Genomic DNA, 25,422 nt, shown 5'->3' on the forward strand with positions numbered 1-25,422 from the left:
ACGTTTCCTGAATAAAGATTCCCATATGTTGCATAAGTGTCTCAATCTTCAAGAAGTGTAGTGTAGTGAGGTGAGTGGGGTAGTCTCCGCTGCACCTCACTCATTACCTGGTAAGGACGGCTACTGTTTCCCCCCCTCCCCCCTCTCTCTCTCCCTCTTCCCCATCATTAATGTAAATAATGAGATATCCAAGAGTTAGATCTGTTTAGAATGTATAGAGAACTGTCGACTTTTAGCTCTGATATATGCTGCCTCCCGGCAGTCACAACAAGAACCAGGAGTATCTCTTGTCAACACTCGGCTAATCAGACACTGCACTCTGGCTTATCAGGCTACGTTACCACTGTTTGAGTTCTCTTGGTTCACTGGAGTTGTGCTAACGTTATTAAAGGTATTTTAAGTGTGTGTTCTTCATCCCACCGAATTAGTGCTTTGTAAAGATTCTTTTTGACATTTATTGTAAAGCTACATATGATGTCTGAGGTTTCGCAATTATGAATATATTATCAAGTTGTAATAACTGTGTTGATAATCAGAAAGGATTTAACAGAGTTCTTTAATAAAATATAATAGTTGCTCATGATCTGGCCAAGGCCAAGAGCAGACCATCACATCGCTATTTTGGTACCACTATTTATGGGACCAACAAAATATATATACCAAAAAAAAAAAAAGAACTGGTCCATGGCCGGGCTCCGGGAATAGAAAGACTCTCGAAGCTCATCAAAGGTAAGGTATATAATAAAAGGTTTTATAAAGATATATGTAGTGACAGCTTCCCTGCTAACGAGAGGAAGAATTGTACTTCTCCATCCTGGATCAGTTTGAGTGCACTTTTTTAACTAATGTTCCGTGGCTTGAGAAGGTTTGCTATCCCTTGTGCCTTACCCCACCACAGCTGCTGTGATGCTCCACACTTTGAACCCGCCTTCCCCTCTGACATTTTTGTGAGTAAAGGTCAGAATACCCATGATCTTTAAATGTTAAATTAATGATTTTGTGAGTGTTGGTCACCAGTTGTTAAAGTAGCTTGTTGATAGATACGGCTTTTTTTGTGTACATTTTTTTTCTCCATATGTTTTACGTGTGTGGTGTGTGCCACTCGCCTAATTGTGGTTGCTGGGGTCGAGTCACAGCGCGCGCACTCTTATTAACTAGTGTTTGTTTTCAAGGTTTATTATTAATTATCATTATTATTAGCATTATTATTAGCACTATTATTAGTAGTGTTGTTATTATAATCTAGGAAAGTGCTGAACTCGTATAGGTCATACAGCACCTAGGGTATGAACACCGTGTGGAGTAGTCATAGTTGATTCTAGAAATTCGAAGGGAAAAGTGGAAAAAAAGAGCCTTAATGAGGCCATCTACCTGGCCGCGGGGGCCCTGAATATCAAATCACTCCAAGTAACCAACTCGTTCCAGGTGCTTTACCACCCTGACACGAAAACGATATTTCCTTGTATCGTTAGTCACGTGTATAAATAAACATGATACGAAAGATAACTTTCGTTCTTTGTAAAGTTCTAATTATTTTTGGATCAGTGGATGGGGTGATAGAGGCTTGATTCTTTGTTCGTTAATCTGAAGACATTTATACTACCTACCTATCCACCTCCTATTTGCTTAGATGTAATACAAATAAAGATAGAGATCAACGCCTGTAAAGATTAAGATACAAAACTTACCTACAGGAATAGTTTCCAAGACTTACACAGGTTGTAATATTGATTCAACGAGTGGCTGTTAGATTTTGATATTAAAATATCTGTGACCGGTTCCGGAGATTCTATCCTTGTAGAGGTATATCACAGGGAAGCCTGAGGTCAGGCTTGTGTGTGATATACCTTAGACTGGTTTCAAGAGTTTCTCTCCTCTTGCAGCCTGTTCTGACACCAGTCTTCCTAGTATGGTTGCCTGTTGAGCTGGACTTGTTGGCGGCCCATTAGCTAGTTTAAAATCGTAAGGGTCATGAAGTGCCTGGAAATGCAGCGCCATATACAGTCATGCAAAATCCAGGGTAAGTAACCAAAAAAAAAAAAAGGCACGATACCGTTACTTTGTAAATGGTCTAAGTTGGACCGAAACGTGCGGGTTATTTGTGTATCCAGGGTAAGAATTTCTTGTAGTAATCCACTAAATGGACATCAGGGTTGAGAATGCAGAGAACGTGTTCATTACTTCTGAAGGTCACACAGTGTAAGTAGCATTAGCACTAATCCTGTAGAATTCGAAAAAGAAATAGAAAACATGTCCACTCATGCAGCACCAGGACCGGATTCTAGGAATTGCTCATTTATAAATAGTGCTAGCCAAAAATTGGAGGCCATTAGCACAAACATCGTACATGATGAAGATTGAGACACTTATGCAACATATGGGAATCTTTATTGAGGAAACGTTTCGCCATACAGTGACTTCATCAGTCCAATACAAATCAGAAGGGTGTAAGGAAAGGAGGAGTTTGAGGTAATCAGTCCCTCAGCCTGGAGTCGATGTGTTCAGTCCATCAATCTTGTATAAAGTATAGCATAGGGCCATAGACTTGGCTTATATACTGTAGTCAGGGGAGGCGAAGCAGGCGGAGGCGGGGTCATAGTGGTACCATCCACTAGTCGAAGTAGGTCTTCGTCCTAAGGTTGGACAAGGTTGAAGAATTCTTTGTATCAAGATCCCATGAAGTTGCAGTGTCTGACAGATGTGATAAATGGTTTAAAAAACCGACAAGTTGAAGATTGAGACACTTATGCAACATATGGGTATCTTTAATGAGGAAACGTTTCGCCACACAGTGGCTTCATCAGACTGATGAAGCCACTGTGTGGCGAAACTTTCCTCAATAAAGATTCCCATATGTTGCATAAGTGCCTCATGTTGCATAAGCCACGTCTACGGCCCTATGCTGTACTTTCTACAAGATTGATGGACTGAACACATCGACTCCAGGCTGAGGGACTGATTACTTCTACTCCTCTCCTTGCACCCTTCTGCTTTGTATTGGACTGATGAAGCCACTGTGCGGCGAAACGTTTCCTCAATAAAGATTCTCATAAGTTGCATAAGTGTCTTAATCTTCAACTTGTTTTTTTTTTTTTAACCATTCACATCGTACATGATAAGTCTTTGTAAGGGTGAAGAGACGCCAAATTACGAATTTTATGGAACTGCACAACCGAACCCAGGCATGGACATAGAGCGGGAAGATCATGCTTGTCACAACTACTAAACCATTATGACATAATTATGGAAGCATTGTAAGAAAATAAACTGGCAGATGCGGTGTACGAGGATTATGGGGTGATCGCACATAAAATGAGGGCGATTGGTATAACGGTGAGAGTAGGTAAATTCATATTAAACTTTCTCAGAGAGAGCACGGTGATAGTAATCAGCAAAATCCAGCATTAGCCAAGTGGAAAGCCTAGTTCCCCAAGGCATAGTTTCATTCTTTGCAGTTTATGTCAAAATACGCATGAAAATCACCTCAGAAGACAGAAAAAAAAATGTAAGATGTAGACGGTAGTCTTTCAGTGAACAGTGGAGAATAACATGACATTCATTAATGATGAGTCCCAGCTGATTGGATATAGAAAGAATAAAGAATTCTGTCTCTGCCACCACCATCCCAGCCGCGGCTGCCTACACCGCCATGGTTACTCCTCGTCATATTACCTTGTTAATGCTTGTTTTTCTGTTTGTACTTGTAGCAGTGTGTCGATTTTGTTGCCTCTTTTGTTTCTGCTCCCTCATATTATTCATGGGGTCGCACAGCGCTTGGGGAATGGAAGGTCATTAAATATTATCAAAGGAAGAGAAGATTAGCTCTTAATTCCTTTAATTAAGAACGCTTCAAAAGCATCAGTCCTCCCTTCTGCACGCTGGATCGCAAGGGTATTGGTACATCTCCCCCTGTAAGGAGGTTCGTGGATGCTGGCGAGGGGCTCTTGGTCTGCGGATTGAACCTGTGTTCCAGTCCTTGAATAGAGCACTAATGCCTTCCGTCTCCCCTCCCCCTCAGGCGCTCTATGATCCCTACGGGTTTAGCGCTCCTTGATTGTAGTAGTAGTAATAATAATAATGGTACCAAATCTGCACACCGAAATCACTACAAAGACAGCAAGAACCATTGAAGATGGTGTAAAATATCCCCATGGAACAGTGCAGAGGTGCAGTAAGTAGATGGTGTCTTGTGGCTCTGTTGGTGGCTTCCTCACCTTTCTGAGGGACCTGGATTTGATCCCCAGTTCGAATAGAAAGTTTGGGCACGTTTCCTTACACGTGCTGCCCCTGTTCATCTAGAAGTAGGTAGGTACCCGGATGTTTGACGGCTGTTGTGTGTAGCATCCTGTAGAAGGGAAAAGACAGTCTTCGATGACGAACTAATTTCATTAGGTTAGCCAGTGTTACGAACCCTCCGTGTTAACAGTCCTGACAAAATCCTCGCCAAGAGTTAACACAACAGGTTCGTGGGGATCAAGACTCAACACCCCTCACTTTATACTTAGGGGACTTAACAGCAGACTCCTGGCTGTTTTCAAGGGGAACTTGATCAGTTCAAGTTACTTTCAAACTAACAAGGTGGGTGTGATGTCTACACAGGACTGCGTGCTGCCACCACCAACAGGCTGTTTGATCAGGCCGTCAACCAGGAAGCCTGGTGTAAGATCGAGCCACGGTGACAATGACCCCCGGAACTGTCTGGTGCAGGTAAACCATGAAGGGCTCCTAGCTGGTAGACTTCAAACAAAAAAGTTACGAAAGAATTCCTATTTATTAAATTACTTAATAAACCTCGCTGACTTATCGACCTCTGAATATTATTCCACCCTCGAGACCCGGCCTGAATACAGGCTACACTGTTGATTGCCTGTTCAACCAGACACTTGCTGTTAGCTACCCACAGCCTATCACAACCTGGCTGTTATGGCACTTGGCGAAGGTCACGTAGTGTAAGTTATCATATTGACTGGAACCCAGGTCTATCAAACCCCCTTCATCCTCTTCCCCTTCCCTTTTTTCGTGAAGAGAATGTTGCTAAGCTAAAAGCTATAGCAAAGTTAGGTGTGATGGTAACACGTGCTCCACTCTACTGACTTACTGTTTATCTGCCCACATCCTGCTGGGGGGCGGGGTAAGTGGGAGGGGAAGAGGGGAGGGTAGGGTGGCAGGTGGGGATTGAGGGTGTGAAAATGAAAATAGGGAGGAGTGGGTAGGTTGGAGGGGGGGAGCTCATTGTGCGCTAAAACGTCACTCCACACTCCCTGTACTCCTTCCTTTTCCTGATGTTAGTTTCATTCCTAATCCTCTTCATTCTTTTATTGTATTATTGATATTCATCCGTGACTCACGAAATCTTAATAACACAATTGAGACAATATAACATTTTCCTAAAGGACAACGGGCTCCAGAGTTAAAAAAAAAAAATCAGTAGAATATTCGTCGTCTTTTTTTATTTGTATTTTTGCAAATACGAGATTCATATAAATGTGTCGTTTGCATGAGAATATAGCAATAACCATTTTGAATGTTGACTTTTTTTTCAAAACCATTGAGCTGTCAGAAGCAGCAGCTGATTTATTGAAACTCGAGTCTGTACTGATCCCGTAATTTCTGAATTATTAGGCTGCAGTCACTAACAGCCTGATAGATCATACCAGCAACCCGGACGCCTGATCTGGGACCTGGTCATGGGGGCGGTGACCTCCGGAAGCGACTGCAGGTAACCTCTACAGGAATACCTGAACTGTTTCAGACCTACACGATTCTGATAACCTCGCTTTCACTTAGTTTCAAGTATTTTTTTTGTGGTCATGTGATATTTTCAGACATCCTGTTTACATTTGAGCGTCCTGATTATTTGAGAAGTGTTTTATCTTTACAGTGAAGGCTATTGTAGTGTTTGGGTTGGTGTTAGGTTTAATGTTAGTTTTAACATATATTTGTGTGCTAGGTTTAGTATTCGGTATTTGTGTTGAGTGTTTTCTTAACTATTTTTTCTAGAAAGAGAGTTTTGCCCACTGTGTGGGCGAAACATTGTCAATGAATGATTGAATTATTCTGCATTTGTTAGTGTGTCTGTGAGAAAAGACAGAACCACTGGTATTGCATGTTCAAGATGTTAATTTCTCCACTTCATATAAACACTCCCTCCGGAGCACTGAGGATCTTCCTTGGACTCTGTCATCAGGTCTAGCAACCTTGACTGAGATACCTAACGTGATAGTGTAAGGTGTGAACTTTACAATAGGCTTCAGCGTCCTTCAGAAATTGCCTCAAGAGTCCTGAGTTACGAGGCTGAAGCTTGAATCGAGTTGAATTTATTTACAGTATTCATGACATGTTTAGAAGTAAGAATTTTTGTATCTCAAGTCTCCTGATAGATGAGCTGGTACTCGGCAGCGGAGAGTTCGAAGCCATGGCAAACCAGTCCTGAAATTAGCTGGCAGTTCGGCAAGTTGTTCACAGTCGTGTCGTTAAGATTTCGCGAGTAATGCGGTGGTAACCTAGTAAGCCATGAATTTGTGTAGTGAATACCAGTAGTCGGCAGACTACTGATAGTCGTGTGAACCGTCTGTAGCGGAGCGAGGCTTTTCATTAGATAACCTTTCGACCTAAAAATAAATAGCCATCTTTTTATGATGAAACGTTCGGTTTCAAAGGTGTCAGGCTACTGGCAGGATACGACACACATCGCCAGTGATATGGAAACTATTGACGATGTTTCGCTTTCTGTGGCGCCGGACGTCACTGTGAGAGAAACGTCGTCACTAAAGCTTCGATTTAACTGGATATGTGTGTGTGTGTATCATAGCTGCATGTTACCTAATAATAAAAGTCTCTACTTCACATGTTTCATATTGTCAATTATAAGTCCTGACCACCATCCATGCAGCCTACCGTTGCAGGGGCTCCTTTCAGTGCACAGTAAAAAAAAACTTGTCCTGCAAAACTTGAATTAAATCCTTAGACTGAGTGCTTCTGCTTGTGTGTGCACATGTTGCTAAGTTCATAACCAAAGTTCAACTTCCTTTAAAAAATCTTACATTTTAAACTATAATAATCCACCTCTCTAAAGATGATCAGTCAGAATTTTTAGTCACACTTATTATTGTTATTATTAGCATTATTATTATTATTACTATTAGTAGTAGTAGTATGGGAAAACTGTCAACCCGTAAGGATCTTACAGGGCCAGGGGTAAGGGAGATAATCAGGTCTAATCCGAGGAAGGGGATAATAGTTGCTGTTTTTTGCTTCAAGGCTATTTTGAGAGGAGCGACACTGTAGACGCTGGGACAACTGATCATGTTAGAGAGTTGACAACACTGAGGATGGTGGTATAAACCTTGGTAATAAATACCGACAAGTTGGTTTAGAAAGACACGTGAGCAAACACTATGACATATTTATTAGAAAACGTGAAGTTAGAAGTGATCAAGGTCCCAGGACCGAAACGTTTTCTAATAAATATGTCAGTGTTGGCTCACGGTCTTTCTAAACCAATTGAGGATGGTCAACTGTGTGTGAGTAGAATATTAGTGCTCTTTCTGCAAGTTGGCACAATAATGTATGGTGTCTTTTCAAGTTTAATTTTACAAAAGTATTACAAATAATTCTATTATTATTATTATTATTATTATTATTATTATTATTATTATTATTATTTAGTACAGGTATAAAATACTGACACAACGTAAGTAAAAGACTACATGCGTCTTTATTATTTGTTTTATTATTTTATTAGGTACATACCCCCCCCCCAAGGATAACCTATATATCTGGTGAAATTGACGGATTTTTTTTTTTTGTTACCACGCTTGTAAAAGTTTAGCCACTGTGTGTCAGCTGTTGTTTGGGAGCCCTCCTACCCTGTCAATCTGGAAGGGTGACAAGTGAGTTACGACCGAGGTCTCCTGAGAGGGGGGGGGAAGGTTACATTGTTGGGTTTACATGATCAAAACCTGTATGGATATGTAGCATAATAGAGAAAAGAATGAATACTGTTTCCATCAATTTCTGGTGCAGGACAGTTCTAGTAAGGCCCACTTGGACGGTCCATTTACCCCTGGGGTGAATAAAGAAATTATCTGTTATATTGTCAAGCCTCGTGCAGTGCACCTGCAGTGCATCTTGCAACGGTTGTAGCGTAAAGATAACGGAATTCTTGGTTTAACTCAGCAAGTCCTTGCCGGGACTTGTAAAATATCATTACAGGAGTGACGAAAACAACCAGTGTTTGTTTTCTATATTTACTGATAAAAATAACAAAACACAATAGAGAATCATTAATTGTTCAGATAATGGTGCCTAACAGATGTGAAATAAGTACCCACTGAAATAAAAAAAAATATGGCCTACATGTGCATAAAATTGTGGATTAGATTTGGAATATGTAGATGTCACTTTTCAGATTTTATACCTTTAAATAGCACAAAAGTTTTTGTTTGATAACTTGAGAAAGCCTCTTCTAATCTAAAACGTTCAATGTGTGTGTATATTGCTTGAAATGTCTCATCTGATCGGCTTCAAACTTTTAGTCCTGGTGTATTTTTTTCCTCAAAGGAAGTTTCGCAGTGCTACTGGGCTGTCTGTCCCAGTGTACCAATTTAGTTAAACAAATTGGTTTATGATTGGGTTAATGGAATTTATTTGTAAAGAAGTGTAAAATACCACTGGCACGATCACTCTGTATAAGCTTTGGAGAAAGAGCTTAGATCCAGGTGAAATTCCAGAAACATTCGAAGGAAGCAGAAAATTTACGAACCAGTCGTTCTAATATATTACATCATCAACGCCTTCGAAAGAGTGATGAGATGCTAAATTACAAACTTTATGGAGCAGAAAAACCTGCCCAACCCAAATCAGCATGGATTTAGAGCGGGAAGATCGTGCTTGTCACAGCTGTTGTTGCACTATGACAGAGTTACGGGGGCGTTGGGAAATCTAAACAGTATGTGATGTACACCGATTTTTCCATATTTTCTTGGATCGCGCAGCGACCTAAATACATTTAGTAGTAGTAGTTGGTGTTGGTGCTGCTAGCCTGGCCAGGCTCCGGGAGTAGTAAGACTCGAAACTCATCGAAGGTAAGGTACGACTAACTACTATTGCTGCCGCCGCTGCCTTGGAGCCTTCATGAATATGAAATTCTTTTAATTATATCGTTCGTGTTTTTTCAAAGGAGTGTTTTCAGGGGATCAAACATAAAATAAATCATTGGGTGCCATCTTGGTTATCATTACCATTGGACAGTGCCCAGTGTGTCAGTTCTCGTCATGCTAATCTGACGAGTGTTGTCCATCACTCTTCAACTGATCTTACATAATGTGTGACACAAGTTGTCTTGTGTTGCCAGATACTTGCACTTTTTCTGACATGGTTGCAGCATTTCCGGTTTATTAGCAAGATACTAGCAAAAAGTCGTCTACACCAGATATCACTTGACTTCAACAACTGACCTCATCAATTTTTGTAATGTTTTTGTAGCACTTTTATGATTAGCTACAGGCTTTGCATTATTATTTTTATTGTCAGGGTTACTCTTATTTGTATTATTAATGTTCATGTTAGTTGCAATGTTAGTGTTTGTATAATTAATGTCCATGGTAAGGCCTGGTTTGGGACAGCGTCGCGGGAGCATTAACCCTTGAAATACTCTCCAGGTAAACTCCGGGTAGGCATCCTTCACTAAATATTTTGCACTCTGATAGAACTGCTGCTCCTCTTGTCCCATGATCATGTGAGATGACGAGTAAAAATTAAAAATTCATTTTTTTTGAGTACATCCATATCCTTACCTTACTGTGTACATCTTAATAGTTGTTATTTCTGTAAGATTTTCTTTTTGGTTGATGAGACCTGGTGTTGAGAGCGGGCCGCGGGGGCGGTCATCCCTGAAACCATAAGAGATTGCAGGCCTCGACAGTGTGATGTTAGGGCTACCAGCAGGACTTGGTAAGGTGGGTAGAGGTGTATCACGCGGTGGCCGCACTCAGCCTGCAAGTTTCATGTGTGGGTATCGAGTTTGTCTTGTGTTGTCATGGGGCGGGCGGCTGCCGCTGTGTGTTAACGATTACTTGCACAAGTGCGTGTAACAAAACGCGGTCCACTTTCATAATGGCTGTTTTAAAAGCAGTTTAAATCTGCCGTTTTTTCCGAGGTCAGGTCACAGGTATGCAGTGTAAGTTCTTACTGTTAATTATGAAAGCATTAATAACGAATAAATAACATAATGAATCGTAAATTTCATTAAATTTTACATCGTTGAGGTTTAAAAGATGATTATTTATTGTTAAGCCATAAGAGGGATGGCAATACTGGAGAGGCGGATTGGATAGTAGTGAAACAAGGTTGTCAGGTAGGCAGGAAGAGAAGTAAGATTAAATGGCTTGACTACTTTGAGTGGGTTTAAGAGAACAGTTTTTGACTTAGTGACGAGTGTAGACTGATCATTGGATGCAACAGTTCATAACTAATTCGCAATATTGGGGAAACTATAGTACACTTTGGTCATTACTGAACTATTATCAAGTTATGAACGATTAAAATATTGTCTCAAGTTTCCTTTCCAAATTGTGGATTGGTCTTGAGTCATATGAAAATATTTTATTTTTTATTTGTCTTATGACAACATTATCAGGACTTTTTTTTTTTTTATCTTTCAGGTAATAAAAGTACTTGATACCGACAGACATTTCAAAAGAAAAAAAATGATTGAAAACACTTAGGACATTTTACCGGCAACTTTCTGATCCTGGGATCTTGGTCACTCCAATGTTCCGGAACCAAAAACTTATTAATAAGATGCCCTAGTGTTCGCATTTTTTTTTCCAAACCTCGTTCACCCATCATTCACGTAGTTGATTCGTGGGTTATGGCGTCTATCTTTAGCACTCAGTCACAGACCAGCCTCCTGTTTGGGATACTTACTGATTTCAGAGATTAACAGTTGATTATTTTTGCCATTATTATTTTACGTATAGAAAAATTATGCTATGTTGTGTTCACTAGGATTGTGTATAGAAAAATCAGCGAGTGACTGGTTATCATTGCAGTTGTTATGGCGTAAAGATAGCAGTGCTACTTTGTGTTTCAGGTTCAATGGGGGGAAAATCTACACATACATCGGGGAGGTGTGTGTGTCTGTCAACCCGTACAGACCCGTCACTTTCTATGGCAAGGACTATGTTAACCAGTACAAAGGTAAGTTGCAGGAAAGAATTGTTTTAATTTATTGTTGTGTCCATCCTTCGGATAGGGTTTCAAACAGAATAAAAAATATATAGTTGATGTATGGTGCAAGTTACACACTGCATACCGCTTGTAATCCACTTCCCGCTGTCATTTCAGCCAACAAGACAAGCAGTAAATTAGTAATGAAGGATAACATAACTCAGGTGGTTATTTAATTGTGACCGGAGATACATTTTGAGTGCCGCTCACAGGATGAATATGAGAATACTACAGCATACGGGATGAGTGTTAGATGGTTACCACCCTTGCATGGGTACTCAGTGACTTCCAAAAGATGGGTATGGGGATGACTATCGCCCACAGGATTGGTATGGGGGTGTTACAAATGTTATGATTTCAGTTGTTATAGATATCTTTCAGAAAATACTAGGTCAATCTATCCATACTTTTCTAGCATCTAGCCGATTTCTAGTTTGTAACAGATTTATCAGTACACTTTAGCCCATGGCAGCAGCGCCACTTACATCAGAGAGCAGATTTATTAAGTAGGGCTTTAATATATAAATTGGAGAACAAATACTAGTAGTGAAAATTTTAAGCACTTTTTAATGAACCAAAAATGATATCCAGGGCTAACAATATTTACATTAAAAATTAATGATGCTGGAAATAGTCTCGTCTTACACCACATAGCATCTGTAACCATTATGTACATTAAATATTAATTATGTACATTAACAAACTATGCTCAACGAGAAGTATGACTGATATCAACAAGATCATACTCTTCCACAAAACTGAAACTACATGACAAGAGTAGAGACGACCAGTTCTCACAGAGGAAAGAGCAGAGGTCTTTCCACGGCGATGTCCAGCGAGAGCGAGCGACAAGCAACAGCTATAGGCATGAGTCGAGATTCTCTCCCAGCTTGCCACACGTCCCCAGAATGCATCAGAATTGTCCAAGTAGCGAACAGGCGTATAGCAGCGCAGGGCAGTCAATCAGACCTCGAATCTGCCAGCACAGAAAGCGTAGTGTGTAATTAATATACTAAGCATATTTCGTCGTAGCTATTTAATTCAATTCAATTCAGAGTTTATTCTCTATAAGGATTACAATGCTGAGTTTACAGAATTTGGTTATTGTTTGGTTTACATGTAGTAAAATAATTACAGAGTGTACCACTAGAACACCTAGCATGGCTAGGCATTTCGGGCAGACTTAAATTAAATCTTAAGTTTAAAATATTACAAAATTATGAGGTAAGTTGGTATTATGGCTAAGTGACTAAATACTAGTTTGTGAGTTTAGCAATGTGAATGCTTTTGTTTTGGCACTATACATAGTTTCAGTATTGGAGTATCACATTACCTATATAATATTACCTATATAATATTAGATAAAAAAAAGCCAAAGTACTTATGAGAAAGTGTGTATATTTTCTGGAGACAACATAGGCTTGGTATGGGGTGACCCTTCAGGATAGGTGTAGGTTGATAATAAATTATATAACTTACATGTAAATAGGGAAAACGGTGCCCCATGGTCTGGTGGCAAAAGCTCTTGCTTCACACGGTGAGGGGTTCGGGTTCGATTCCCGGCAAAGGGGAGGAAACATCGGATATGTTTCCTTACGCCAGTTGTCTATGTTCACGTGACTCCTGAAATCATAATGACACGATTGCAAACAAACCATACCACGGGTAGGGTTAGAACCCGTGATCAGAGAGTCTCACCCATCGCTAAAATGGGTACCTGGGTGTTAGTCGACTGGTGTAGGTTGCATCCTGGGACAAAACTGACCTAATTTGCCCGAAATGCTCTGCATAACAGGTGGCTTTCTACATAGTAGAATGTCATTGGTGTCAGCTAGGCCTGTATACCTTGTACATGTACTTGTAGTAAATAAAGATATTATATTATTATAAACAGTGTAGTAGGCTTACTGGCTCATTCAAGGAGGGTCCTATTCACTGCTCCCATTCCCAGTCATTATTTTTGAGGCTACCAGAAGATGATAACTTGCCTGCTCATGTATTTGCTAACCTACGTTACTTCTTAGGGCGTGAAATTTTCGAGCGACCTCCGCACATCTTCGCGATCGCGGATGCGTCGTACAAGGCGATGAAGCGGCGCGGCAAGGACACCTGCATAGTCATCTCCGGCGAGTCTGGCTCTGGCAAGACTGAGGCTTCCAAGATTATTATGAGATACATCGCTGCTGTGACCAACGTGGCCGGCCAGCAGGAAGTGGAGAGGTGAGTGCTGCTCCTGCTGCTGGAGTAGCAGGAAAATAATCAGGGGGGAAGAGGAAAATTGGCAGGGGAAGGGTTCATTAATGAGCAGGAAGAGGGTCAATGGGGGTAAGGAGAGTGAGAGGGATAAGGGTGGAAAGGGAAGAGGGAGAGCTAAGGGGTGCATAGGAAGGAGAGACGATGATGAGGGTGCAGAGAGGGGGAGAGGATGATGAGGGTGCAAGGAGGGTTTGGGGGAAGGAGAAAGGATAGTGGTGCAAGGGAGGGAGAGAAGGATGATGGTGCAAGGGAGGGAGAGAAGGATGGTGCAAGGGAGGGAGAGAAGGATGATGGTGCAAGGGAGGGATGGTGGTACAAGGGAGGGATGGTGGTACAAGGGAAGGCGTTACACAAATAACCCGCACATAAAAGAGAGAAGCTTACGACGACGTTTCGGTCCGACTTGGACCATTTACAAAGTCACACTGTCACATCGTTCCAGTCACGGTATTGTGCCTTTTTTGTTATTTAAGGGAAGGCGTTTTAGTAAAACTGGATACATTAACAGCGTGCTGCTGTTAGCTGTCACCAAATAGAACGTAAGGAACACGTAAAAGACCTAGGAATAACTATGCCAGCGGACCTTTCTTTTAAAGACCATAACAAGACAAAGATCACGACAGCCAGGAAGATGACTGGGTGGGTATTGAGAACTTTCAAAACAAGGGAAACAGTGCCGATGGTGACACTTCAAATCGCTAGTGCTCCCTCACTTAGAATATTGCTCAGTGCTGACGGCCCCGTTCAGGGCAGGAGAAATATCGGAGCTGGAACCAATATAGAGATCGTTTACGGCTCACATTGAGCCAGTAAAGCACCTAAACTACTGGGAACGCCTGCAAGTCTTGAACATGTAATCATTGGAGCAGAGTAGAGAGAGGTACATGATAATATATGCCAGGAAGGTACTCGAGGGCTTGGTCCCAAATCTGCACACTGCCATAACAACATACTGGAGTGAGAGATATGGGAGGAAGTGTAAAATAAACCCAGTGAGGAGCAGGGGTGCGGTGGGGACAATAAGGGAACACTGTCAACATCCGGGGTCCCAGACTTTTCAACATCTTACCAGAAGATATCAGAAGCACTGCTGGAACAAGTGTTGAAGCCTTCAAGAGGAAACTAGACAAGTATCTTCACCAAGTGCCAGATCAACCAGGCTGTGTTGGATATGTGGGGCAGCGGGCCTCCAGCAGCAACAGTCTGGTTGACCAGGCTAGCACCAGACGAGCCTGGCCTATGGCCGGGCTCAGAGAGTAGATATACTCTTGAAATTCTTCAAAGGTGTATCAAAGGTATGCGGGATGGGTCACATAAATAGTGATGAAATATGTTTGCTTAAACTGGGGAAATCAGTAGGTCAGTGATAAATCAAGTATTCTACTAAAGGTTCAGCAGCTACGGGAGCTTCAAGGGTTTTTTCCAGCTCATTTGGAATAACTGTATTTGGAAATTGCCATCACTAAAGAGAGCCTATTCCATACACAAGATATGTGGTATTTCTATGACGATATCTCCATCACAGAGCATGGCAACAAAAATTATATTTAGAGAACAGAGGGGTGATATGAAGTGCCTTGTATACCAAAAAATACGTACATATAGGAACAATACATTATTGCAATAGCATCTTGACACTCTAAATAAAACTACATTGTTTCTGAGAATACGTAGTTGGAATTGCAACACCCACTAAGTGTAGGCTGACCCAAGACGAGTTGGACGTGGCTACCTACCTGGAGGTTATTCAAGGGTGAATGCCCCCCACAGCCTGGTCAACCAGAGGCCTAGTTCTTGACCAGGCCTCCGGTGGATCAGGGTCTGATCAACCAGGCTGCATGCAGTATAACTTATGAGTCACCGCCCTGCTGATTGAAAACTGACTTTAGGTATCTGTACATTTCCCTCTTGAAGATAACCAAGAATCTGTTGGTAATTCCCCTTACGTATGACGGGAGGCTGTTGAACAGTCTTGAGCCCCGGACACTTCTTGTGTTTTCTAATGTACTCATGGTGCCCCTGATTTTCATTGGGGATATGTTGCAACGTCTGCCTAGTCATGCTTTTGTAGAGATTGATTTCTGAGTGCAGATTTGGGGTCATTCTTTATTATTTCCCTGGTGTAGATTATGATGTACATATACTTCTCACCTGTGTTCCTGGGAGTACAGGTCAAGGACTTCAAATGTTCCCAGTAATTAAGGTACTTGACTGAACTAATAAGTGCAGTGAAGGTTCTCTGTACATTCTCTAGATCTGCAGTTTCACCTGCCTTGAATAGCAGTATTCCAGCCTAAAGAGAACAAGTGACTTAAAAGAGGATCATCATTGGCTTGGCATCTCTTGTTTTGAAAGTTCTCATTATCCATCCTAGCATTTTTCTTGCAGAGGTGATCCTTGAAGGTAAGATCTTCTGACATTATCACTCCCAAGTCCCAAATTCTAACCCCTTCTGGGGTTAGTTTGTGTACTCACGTTTTCAATACTGGAGTAACTGAAATTTAGCCTCATTGAACATCATGTTTTCTGTGGCCCATTGGAGAACTTGGTTTATGTCTGCTTTGATATTTACATTGTCCTCAGTGGATAACACTCCAGATTCTTGTATCGTCTGGAAAGGACAACACAGTGCTATGAATTACATCTCTTGTGTGATATGAGGATGAGACACAGGATGGGGGCAAATACTGTACCTTGTTCTGTTGGTTAGAAATTTACAGATCCATCTGGCCACTTTTCCAGTTATTCCTTTGGCATGCATGCATTGAAATTTTAATTACCTGCATATGTTGTCAATTTGATTCAGTGCATCTGAGCACAGTCTAAGTTCCACATGCTTACTAATGTTAGCAAAAAAAAAAAAAAAAATGTTCGCTAAGGTACTTTTTAATGATTACGTATAAAACTGTATAAGTGAGTACTCACCATTACATATTGAGAATTAAGTTTATTAAAATGAAGGGGTATTACATTTCTGTATTTTACAATATATTATTTAAGTAATCTGGCCACTTGTATTTTAATATTTTTTTTATAACTTATTAGAGTGAAGAATGTCCTCCTGCAGTCCAACTCCATCCTTGAAGCATTTGGTAATGCCAAAACTAACAGAAATGACAATTCTTCCCGATTTGGCAAATACATGGACATCAACTTTGATTTCAAGGGTGACCCAGTTGGTGGCCACGTCCAGAACTACCTCTTAGAGAAGTCTAGGGTTGTTCTGCAACAGCAAGGTGAAAGGAGTTTTCACTCCTTTTATCAGGTGAGAAAGAAATTAATATGTAATTTTTTATATACAGTATATTGTGAATTTTTTTTTTTTTTTTTAACACTTCGTCCGTCTCCCACCGAGGCAGGGTGACCCCAAAAAGAAAAACTTTCACCATCATTCAACACTTTCCCAGTCATTCACACGTAATCACTTTTTTTTACAAGAGACTCAGTACAACAATTTAGATGTCACTTAAAACAGCCAGTATCCCAAAACCCTCTTTTAACCCTTAACCCTTAAATGGTCCAAACGTATATATACGATTTTTCAACATCTGAAAGTATGTAAAAAAATGTAGATCTTCTTTTTTGTTTTACATTTGAAAATGTGTAAAAAAAAAAAAAATTATCTACATTTTTTTTTGTTACATTTGAAAATGTTAAAAAAAAGTAGATCTACTTTTGTAGCACTACGAATTTGAACGTCGATTTGTTTGGACCGTTTAAGGGTTAAAGTGCAGGCAGTGTACATCCTACCTCCAGGACTCAAGTCCGGCTAACCAGTTTCCCTGAATCCCTTCACAAAATATTACACTGCTCACACTCCAACAGCTTATCAGTTCCCAAAAACCACTTGTCTCCATTCACTCCTATCTAACATGCTCACACATGCCTGCTGCATGTATACACCTACCATCCGACTTACGACCGAGTTCGATTCCGAGAAACTGGTTGTAAGTCAAAATGGATGTAAGTCGAACTTTACTACTGAATATCAACATAACATTTTTGTAATGACTTTATTTTATTGTTTTATTTTGGTATTTCATGTTTTACTTTACTTTTTATGCTGTTAGTACTGTATTTTATACTGTAAGGTTTAGGATAAACACTGTGTACAACACAAACACTTGTTTATTTCCCAGAAATTTGGCATAAAAAACACGGTCGTAAGTCGAGTTGTCGTATGTCGAGCAGGTCGTAAGTCGGATGGTAGGTGTATATTTATTTATTAGGGGAAGGTGTGGAGTTCATAAAAGTATTAGTCAGAGGGCTGAAGAGGGGTTGTTGAAGTGGTTTAGTCATTTACAGAGAATGGATCAAAGTAGAATGACATGGATAGCGTATAAATCTGTAGGGCGAGGAAGGCAGGGTAGGGGTCGTCCTCAAAAAGGTTGGAGGGAGGGGGTAAAGGAGGTTTTGTGGGTAAGGGGCTTGGACTTCCAACAAGCGTGCATGAGTGTGTTAGATAGTGAATGGAGACGAATGGTATTTGGGACCTCACGAGCTGTTGGAGTGTGAGCAGGGTAATATTTAGTGAAGGGATTCAGGGAAACCGGTTATTTTATATAGCCGGAGTTGAGTCCTGGAAATGGGAAGTACAATGCCTGCACTCTAAAGGAGGGATTTGGGATATTGGCAGTTTGGAGGGATATATTGTGTATTTTTATATGTATTTACTTCTAAACTGTTGTATTCTGAGCACCTCTGCAAAAAACAGTGATTATGTGTGAGTGAGGTGAAAGTGTTGAATGATGATGAAAGTATTTTCTTTTTGGGGATTTTCTTTTTTTTTGGGCCGCCCTGCCTCAGTGGGAGATGGCCGACTTGTTAAAAAAAGAAAAGAAAAATAGTGGTCCCTCAAGCTAGAAGGATATTAATTCGTTCCTGAGTTTTATGTCAAAACTGACGTAACTCAAATCCCAATATACATGGTTTTATGTTAATTTGTTCCAAATTGCCAGAACACGCCCACCCTACTTATTTTTGTTTTAATACTCTGGTTTTTTTCTGAGTGCTCAACAAGCAGAGGCTTCAGCTTGAAATCTCTAGAGGCATGGGTAGGGTAGGGCAGGACAAGCCAGAGCAGGCAGGGCAGGATAGGACAAGCCTGAGCAGGTAGGGCAGGACAGGACAAGCCTGAGCAGGTAGGGCAGGACAGGACAAGCCTGAGCAGGCAGGGCAGGATAGGACAAGCCTGAGCAAGCAGGGCAGGACAGGACTAGCCAGAGCAGATAGGGCAGGACAGGACAAGCCACAGCAGGCAGGACAAGAAAGGACAAGCCACAGCAGACTGGGGAAGAAAGGACAAGCCACAGCAGATAGGGCAAGAAAGGACAAGCCACAGCAGATAGGGCAAGAAAGGACAAGCCACAGCAGACAGGGCAAGAAAGGACAAGCCATGGCAGACAGGGCAAGAAAGGACAAGCCATGGCAGACAGGGCAAGAAAGGACAAGCCATGGCAGACAGGGCAAGAAAGGACAAGCCACAGCAGACAGGGCAAGAAAGGACAAGCCATGGCAGACAGGGCAAGAAAGGACAAGCCACGGCAGACAGGGCAAGAAAGGACAAGCCACGGCAGACAGGGCAAGAAAGGACAAGCCATGGCAGACAGGGCAAGCCACAGGAGACAGGGCAAGAAAGAGCTGGTCAGAACAGGTCAGGCCAGAGCAGGCAGGGTTGGGTGAGCAAGCAGGCAAATATGGGTAAAGAATTGTAGATTCAGTATTTACTGTTGTCAGTCTTGCACCCCCACATCTGTAACAGGTATAGTCTCCCTTCCTCCTCTTCCTGCCTTTATCCCTTTCACCCTCCCTCCTTCCCACTTGCCTTCCTTGCTCTGGGCTGAGGCCTACCCACCCACACCTGCCCCACCATCATACACATATTGTCTCTTAAAATATTTCACTGCAACTCAAAACAAAATTTTTTTGAGGCTAAATAGTATCTCTAAATTATTGTAACTCAAACCCATCTTGCAGTAAAATTATTTTTTCATTGACATGCTTTGCACATCTGAATGTTATAGTATGTAGTAAAAAGGCACAATACTGTGCCTGGAACAATACACAAATAACCCACACATAGGAGTAAACTTATGACAACATTTCGTGACTACTTAATGGTTCAAGTTGGACCATAATGTCGTCATAAGTTTCATTCTCCTATGTGCGTGTTATTTGTGTATTATTTGTTGTGTGTACAGTAGTACTATAGTCATAGGTACGGTAATTATATCATCTGTATTATTTTTGTAGGTTATTTAGGAAAATACTTTTTGTGATGAGTGTTGCACTAACCTTTAAATCTGCCACCTTGGTCAGGTCTTATTTGGGGCTACAGATTCTGAGTTGTCCCGCCTCAAGTTGAAGCGGGATGTCAACTCGTACCACTTCATTCGTCAGGGGGGCACACCCCGAGTAGACTCCATCGCTGATAAAGCTGACTACAAGACTTGCCAACAGGCATTCAAGACATTAGGGTTCACACCTGAACAGATTGATGCTGTTTGGAGAATTGTTGGTGCAATTTTGCACTTGGTATGTATTGTTTTACTGTTTTGAAAATATAAATATGTACAGTGGACCCCCGGTTAACGATATTTTTTCACTCCAGAAGTATGTTCAGGTGCCAGTAATGACCGAATTTGTTCCCATAAGGAATATTGTGAAGTAGATTAGTCCATTTCAGACCCCCAAACATACACGTGCAAACGCACTTACATAAATACACTTACATAATTGGTCGCATTCGGAGGTGATCGTTATGCGGGGGTCCACTGTATTTGGAAGTGCTTCTAGGAAGGGAAGTTGAAAGTGAGAGTAAGAAAAAAGGAAGTATGAGTAATGAATTGCAAATAGTATTTCATATTTTATGATCATATTAATGGAAATCGCAGTACTGGTCAAGTATTGTATACCTTCATCAAAGTTCAAATGGAAGCAAATAGACGTGTTAATTAGATTGAAATTTAGTATAGAGAAATACTGTATAAATAGTTTACAGATAACTCATATTTCATGCAGCCATAAATCATGTATTCAGTAAATCACAATAGAAATTTTGTACCCAGATATGCATTTTGTTGGAAAGTGATTGTGCAATTGTACCATAAGTTGGGGGGGAGGATAAGCATACGTCATATTCTTGAATGAAATCTGGCTTGATTGTGTAATGGGATATTTTCCCTCTTCATCTGGGTGAATCCATTGTTTTTGTAGGAAGGTTGTTGTAAACAGCCATCCATGTTGCCAGTTGCCTACTGAATGCATCCATTCAGTCTAACATGCTGACACAAGTTCTAATTTGAAAAAACTTTTGTATACCCACTTTTTTTTCCCCTTACCACCCTCTTTACCTCATCATTTCACCAGACATTCCTCATCCCACTGTGCCAACCCTCCTATAATCACAAACTCCTGTTGCACACTCTAGCACTGCATTCTTATATCTACTTTGTATATCTCTGACCTCATTGCCTATATCTTTAGTGTTTTCTTCTTCAGTTAATTGACTTTCACCACATTTTCTCACTGAGACCATTCTCCTTGTACTTCATCTGCCTTGTAGTCCATCTGCCTCTCTCTTAATGTAGCTACCAGTAAATGATCTTGCATATCAATATCTCCTTTAAAACCATTCACCTCCAGAAGATAGCCTATCAGCTTTTTTTATCTATTAATACATAGTCTAGCAAACTGCTGTTACTGTGTACTACTATACGTTGTATTGAAGACTTCATCGGCAAGCTCATGAAAGTGAGAGACTAAAAGAGAAGAAACAAGATGGAAAGGGGCATGCAAGTTTTTTAAAAGATTATGAAAACTCTATAATTAAAACATTTTATAGATAGCCAGAAAATGGAGGAAACCACTTAATAAGATACTGAAAGTCTGTTCACCCAGATCAACTTTTTATAAAGGTCACAAACAGCACCTCTGAGATAGTACCTGTAGTGTCCAGTACAGTAGTGGAGAATATTGCCTCTATAATAATTATGAATGTGTTTGAGAGAAGGCAGAAAGGATATGGTTTTCAATAAGTTCCTGTATGTGACTTGAAAAAGGATGTGTTCTGTATCATTTTCTGTTGCATGTTAATAGACTTGGTAAATGCTATGAAATTTTCAAAATCTGTGTTCCCAAAAGATGAGAAATTTGGTTTGAATCTAGAAACTTAAATGTAACTGTATCAACAGATGGGTCTCTGAAGGACTAGGTAATTTACAAAAGAGAAGAGAGAATGAAATTTGCAGGAGTGTTAGGGAAATTGTGGAAATATATAGGTAATGTATGTATGTGAATGTGGTTTTTAACCCTTTCAGGATCCAGAGGCCAAATTTCAAAGTGTGCACCAGTGTCCAAGAATTTAAAAAAAATAATTGTTATTTTTTCTTGTGAAATGGTAGAGAATCTTTTTCTGAAGGTAATAAAACAAAAAGTACAAAATTTGATGGAAAATTGATGAAATTGTGCTCTTGCGAATTTTGATGTGTCAGTGATATTTACGCATCGGCGATTTTGCCGACTTTGACTCCCATTTTCGGCCAATTACATTATTCCAATCGACCAAATTCTTAATGTTGCAGTTTAAAAACTGTAGTGTAAAGCACCCTTCTGGCAAGACAGTGATGGAGTGAATGATGGTGAAAGTTTTTCTTTTTCGGGCCACCCTGCCTTGGTGGGAATCGGCCGGTGTGATAATAATAAAAAAAAAAAAATAAAATACTTCTATTCTATCGATTGAGCACAAGAATTTGCCAGGTCAACTGTTTCAACTACAAAATAAAGTGATCGGAAATTAGTAATTTGGCCAATTTAATGCAAAGTTCAAAATACTCCAATTTTAAAATAGGATCCAGAATAAACAATGCAGGCATTCCTGGCACTAAACTAACATTTCCCCTGTTCATTAATTAGGTTTTCAGGCTTTACTAATGAATTCCATTTTGATTTTTTATTCACATAATAAATATTTATTCAAACCAAAAAATAGAAGATTTACTGTTATGCAATATTGTAATAATTGTATAAATAATATCACCACATTTGTGAATATATATTAGACCCACCAGCAGGCGTGTATTAGACATATGAGGTCATTTGTTTACTCTTGAACATCGGCAAAAATTTAACATCGAAAATTATGGTCTCAGTTTTTTCTCTCATTATGCACTATGTGATGCAGGATTTGTTTTATGTGGTGCACACATACCACATAGATGAATTCTCTCATATCTAGGCCAAAATTTACTGCTCACAGCTTATCAGAGTGAGCTGAGCTCATGACGTAGATCTACGGTTTGGACCCTCAACATAAAGCCGTAGATCTACGGCACGGACCCTCAAAGGGTTAATGTTAAAGTAAGGAAGAGGTTGAAACTGTTGGAAATGTCATATTAGATCAGTATGTATGGTGAATATTATACAGAGAATAAGTAATAGATAAATTAGAATACTGTGTGGCAACTTTTCACTTGGTGGTTATTACAGTCAAGTCAATATTTACTGGTCTTGGGTTTGCATCTTGGGCAGGACAAGGCATATATATCAAGTCAATTGTTGCACTCTGCTCCTGCTCACCTAGTAGTAAATAGGTAACCAAGTATTAATCAGCTGTTTTGAGATGCATTCTTGCTAATGTCAGACTTAATTAAAGATGAAGTTAATATGATCATGTAGATGGGAGCAAGATAGTTTGTATAGTACAGTGGACCCCCGCATAACGAAGGCATCACATAGCGATTTTTCCGCATACCGATTACTTTTATCGCAAAATTTTTGCCGCGCATACCGATTAAAAACCCGCTTACCGATTTTCGTCCGAGACGCGTCCAATGTGCCCTCACATGTGCCGGCCGTCCCATTGTTTACCAGCCAGCCTCCGCGGTAACATCCAAGCATACACTCGGAATATTTCGTATTATTACAGTGTTTTCGGTGCTGTTTCTGGAAAATAAGTGACCATGGGCCCCAAGAAAGCTTCTAGTGCCAACCCTGTGGTAAAAAGGGTGAGAATTAGTATGGAAATTAAGAAAGATTTTGAAGGGTTTGGGGCTAACCCTGAGAAGCCTATGCCAGTTGTGGAATCCATTGTGCCTACTTCAAAGATTAAGGAAATGTGTGCACAGTGGGTTGAACTGCAAACCTTTATAGATGAAAATCACCCTGACACAGCTGTTGCAAGCCGTGCTGGTGACTATTTCAATGACAATGTTATGGCCCATTTTAGGAAAGTCTTGAAGGAACGGGAGGTACAGAGCTCTATGGACAGATTTGTTGTGCGACAGAGGTCCAGTGACTCTCAAGCTGGTCCTAGTGGCATTAAAAGAAGAAGGGAAGTAACCCCAGAAAAGGACTTGCTACCTCAAGTCCTAATGGAAGGGGATTCCCCTTCTAAACAGTAAGAAGATAATGCTCTCCCCTCCTCCCATCCCATCAATCATCACCAGATCTTCAATAAAAGTAAGTGTCATTTAATTGTGCATGCCTTTTTCAGTTTGTGTGTATTAAAATTAACATTTCATGTGGTAAAAAAAATTTTTTTTCATACTTTTGGGCGTCTTGCACGGATTAATTTTATTTCCATTATTTCTTATGGGGAAAATTCATTCGCATAACGATTATTTCGCATAACGATGAGCCCTCTTGCACGGATTAAAATCGTTAACCGGGGGTCCACTGTATTAATATCCCTCTGTTATTAGAGTATTGCACTATTAATTTAACTGATATGTATATGAATTATTGTAATGTATAGGTAAATTTGTTATATTTCCAGGGTAATATTGAATTCTCCTCTGGTGGAGATGAAACCCAGATCCAGAATCCCAAAGTTGTGAAAAACATTGCAGAGCTGCTACATGTTTCTCCAGATGAGGTGAGGAAAGCACTCTGCCACAGGGTCATAGCAGCACGTGGAGAGGTCATGGAGAAGCGCCATACAGAAAGTGAGGCCACATTTGGTCGAGATGCATTTGCCAAGGTAAGATATAATACTGGTAAGAAGCAATTCCTTGGTGTGATAAAGAAATATTGCCAGTGTTATATTGGTACATTTTTTTTTTTTTTTTTTTTTTTTTTGTTTTCCTTTCAGATACATAATTTTACCTTCAAAATTTGTATTGAAAAATTTATTTATAATGCATCAACAAAGTAATTTATACAGTTTTCTAGAAAACTATCTCTGGTGTGTGTTTTGATTGTATGTAATTTTTACATGCAGTACTCTGAAGTTTTTGATGTTGATTATTGAACACAAAGCATTTAATAAACACAGCCTTACTGTTATTTATGCACTATACTGTTAGTCATCAATATTATGTAATGATATGAGGCAGCCTCTCTATTAGCATTATGAGTCTCAGTAGTTAGTCAAGTGTTGTGCAGACTGATATGTTTCTTAAATCTTTCAATCCACTCTCGATAAGCATTAAAGCTTTCACTCTTTAATGTGTGACCTAATTTTTTTTTTATTGAAATCCTCGGGCTGCTTTCATTCAGGATTTAACTAGCTGGCTAAGAGATGTTTTGTTCTTTTGGTATTATATGTCTGTTGAGGTTTTGCATGATGTGATGTCATGGGTTCCTTAGCCTTACAAGTCACATTGGATACGAATCCACAATGACAACCTTGTACTGATACCATTCATATATGTGAGATTTTCCTCATTTTTATAAACCTCTACAGTGGCTACTGCTTTTGTTGTTAACTAGTTATTCAGGAATTTAATAAGCCAAATCTCACTACAGGTTTCCCAAGAAATTGGGAAAGATTACTGTCAGGTAAAAATTTTTTTTTTTTATAACAAGTTGGCCATCTTCCACTGAGGCAGGGTGGCCAAAAAAAAAAAAGAAAATAATGAAAGTCTCTCATTTTAAATTTTGTAATGTATACAGGAGAAGGGGTTACTAGCCCCCTGTTCCTGGCATAGTCGCCTC

At 40.2% G+C, this 25,422-nt stretch overlaps 1 protein-coding gene across 1 annotated transcript in view; it reads left to right on the forward strand.

The window, feature by feature from the left end:
• The window catches only part of Myo31DF (Unconventional myosin ID), a gene marked incomplete at its 3' end in the record, with an annotated part of 204,787 nt that overhangs the window by 156,648 nt on the left and 22,717 nt on the right, over nt 1–25,422 (forward strand). Inside the window, 5 exon segments of the mRNA XM_070088877.1 lie at nt 11,096–11,202; nt 13,257–13,452; nt 16,534–16,753; nt 19,807–20,022; nt 24,263–24,466. Coding sequence (XP_069944978.1) covers nt 11,096–11,202; nt 13,257–13,452; nt 16,534–16,753; nt 19,807–20,022; nt 24,263–24,466 — 943 coding nt within the window.

The sequence above is a fragment of the Cherax quadricarinatus genome, chromosome 26 (genome assembly GCF_038502225.1).
Source record: "Cherax quadricarinatus isolate ZL_2023a chromosome 26, ASM3850222v1, whole genome shotgun sequence".
NCBI lineage: Eukaryota > Metazoa > Arthropoda > Malacostraca > Decapoda > Parastacidae > Cherax > Cherax quadricarinatus.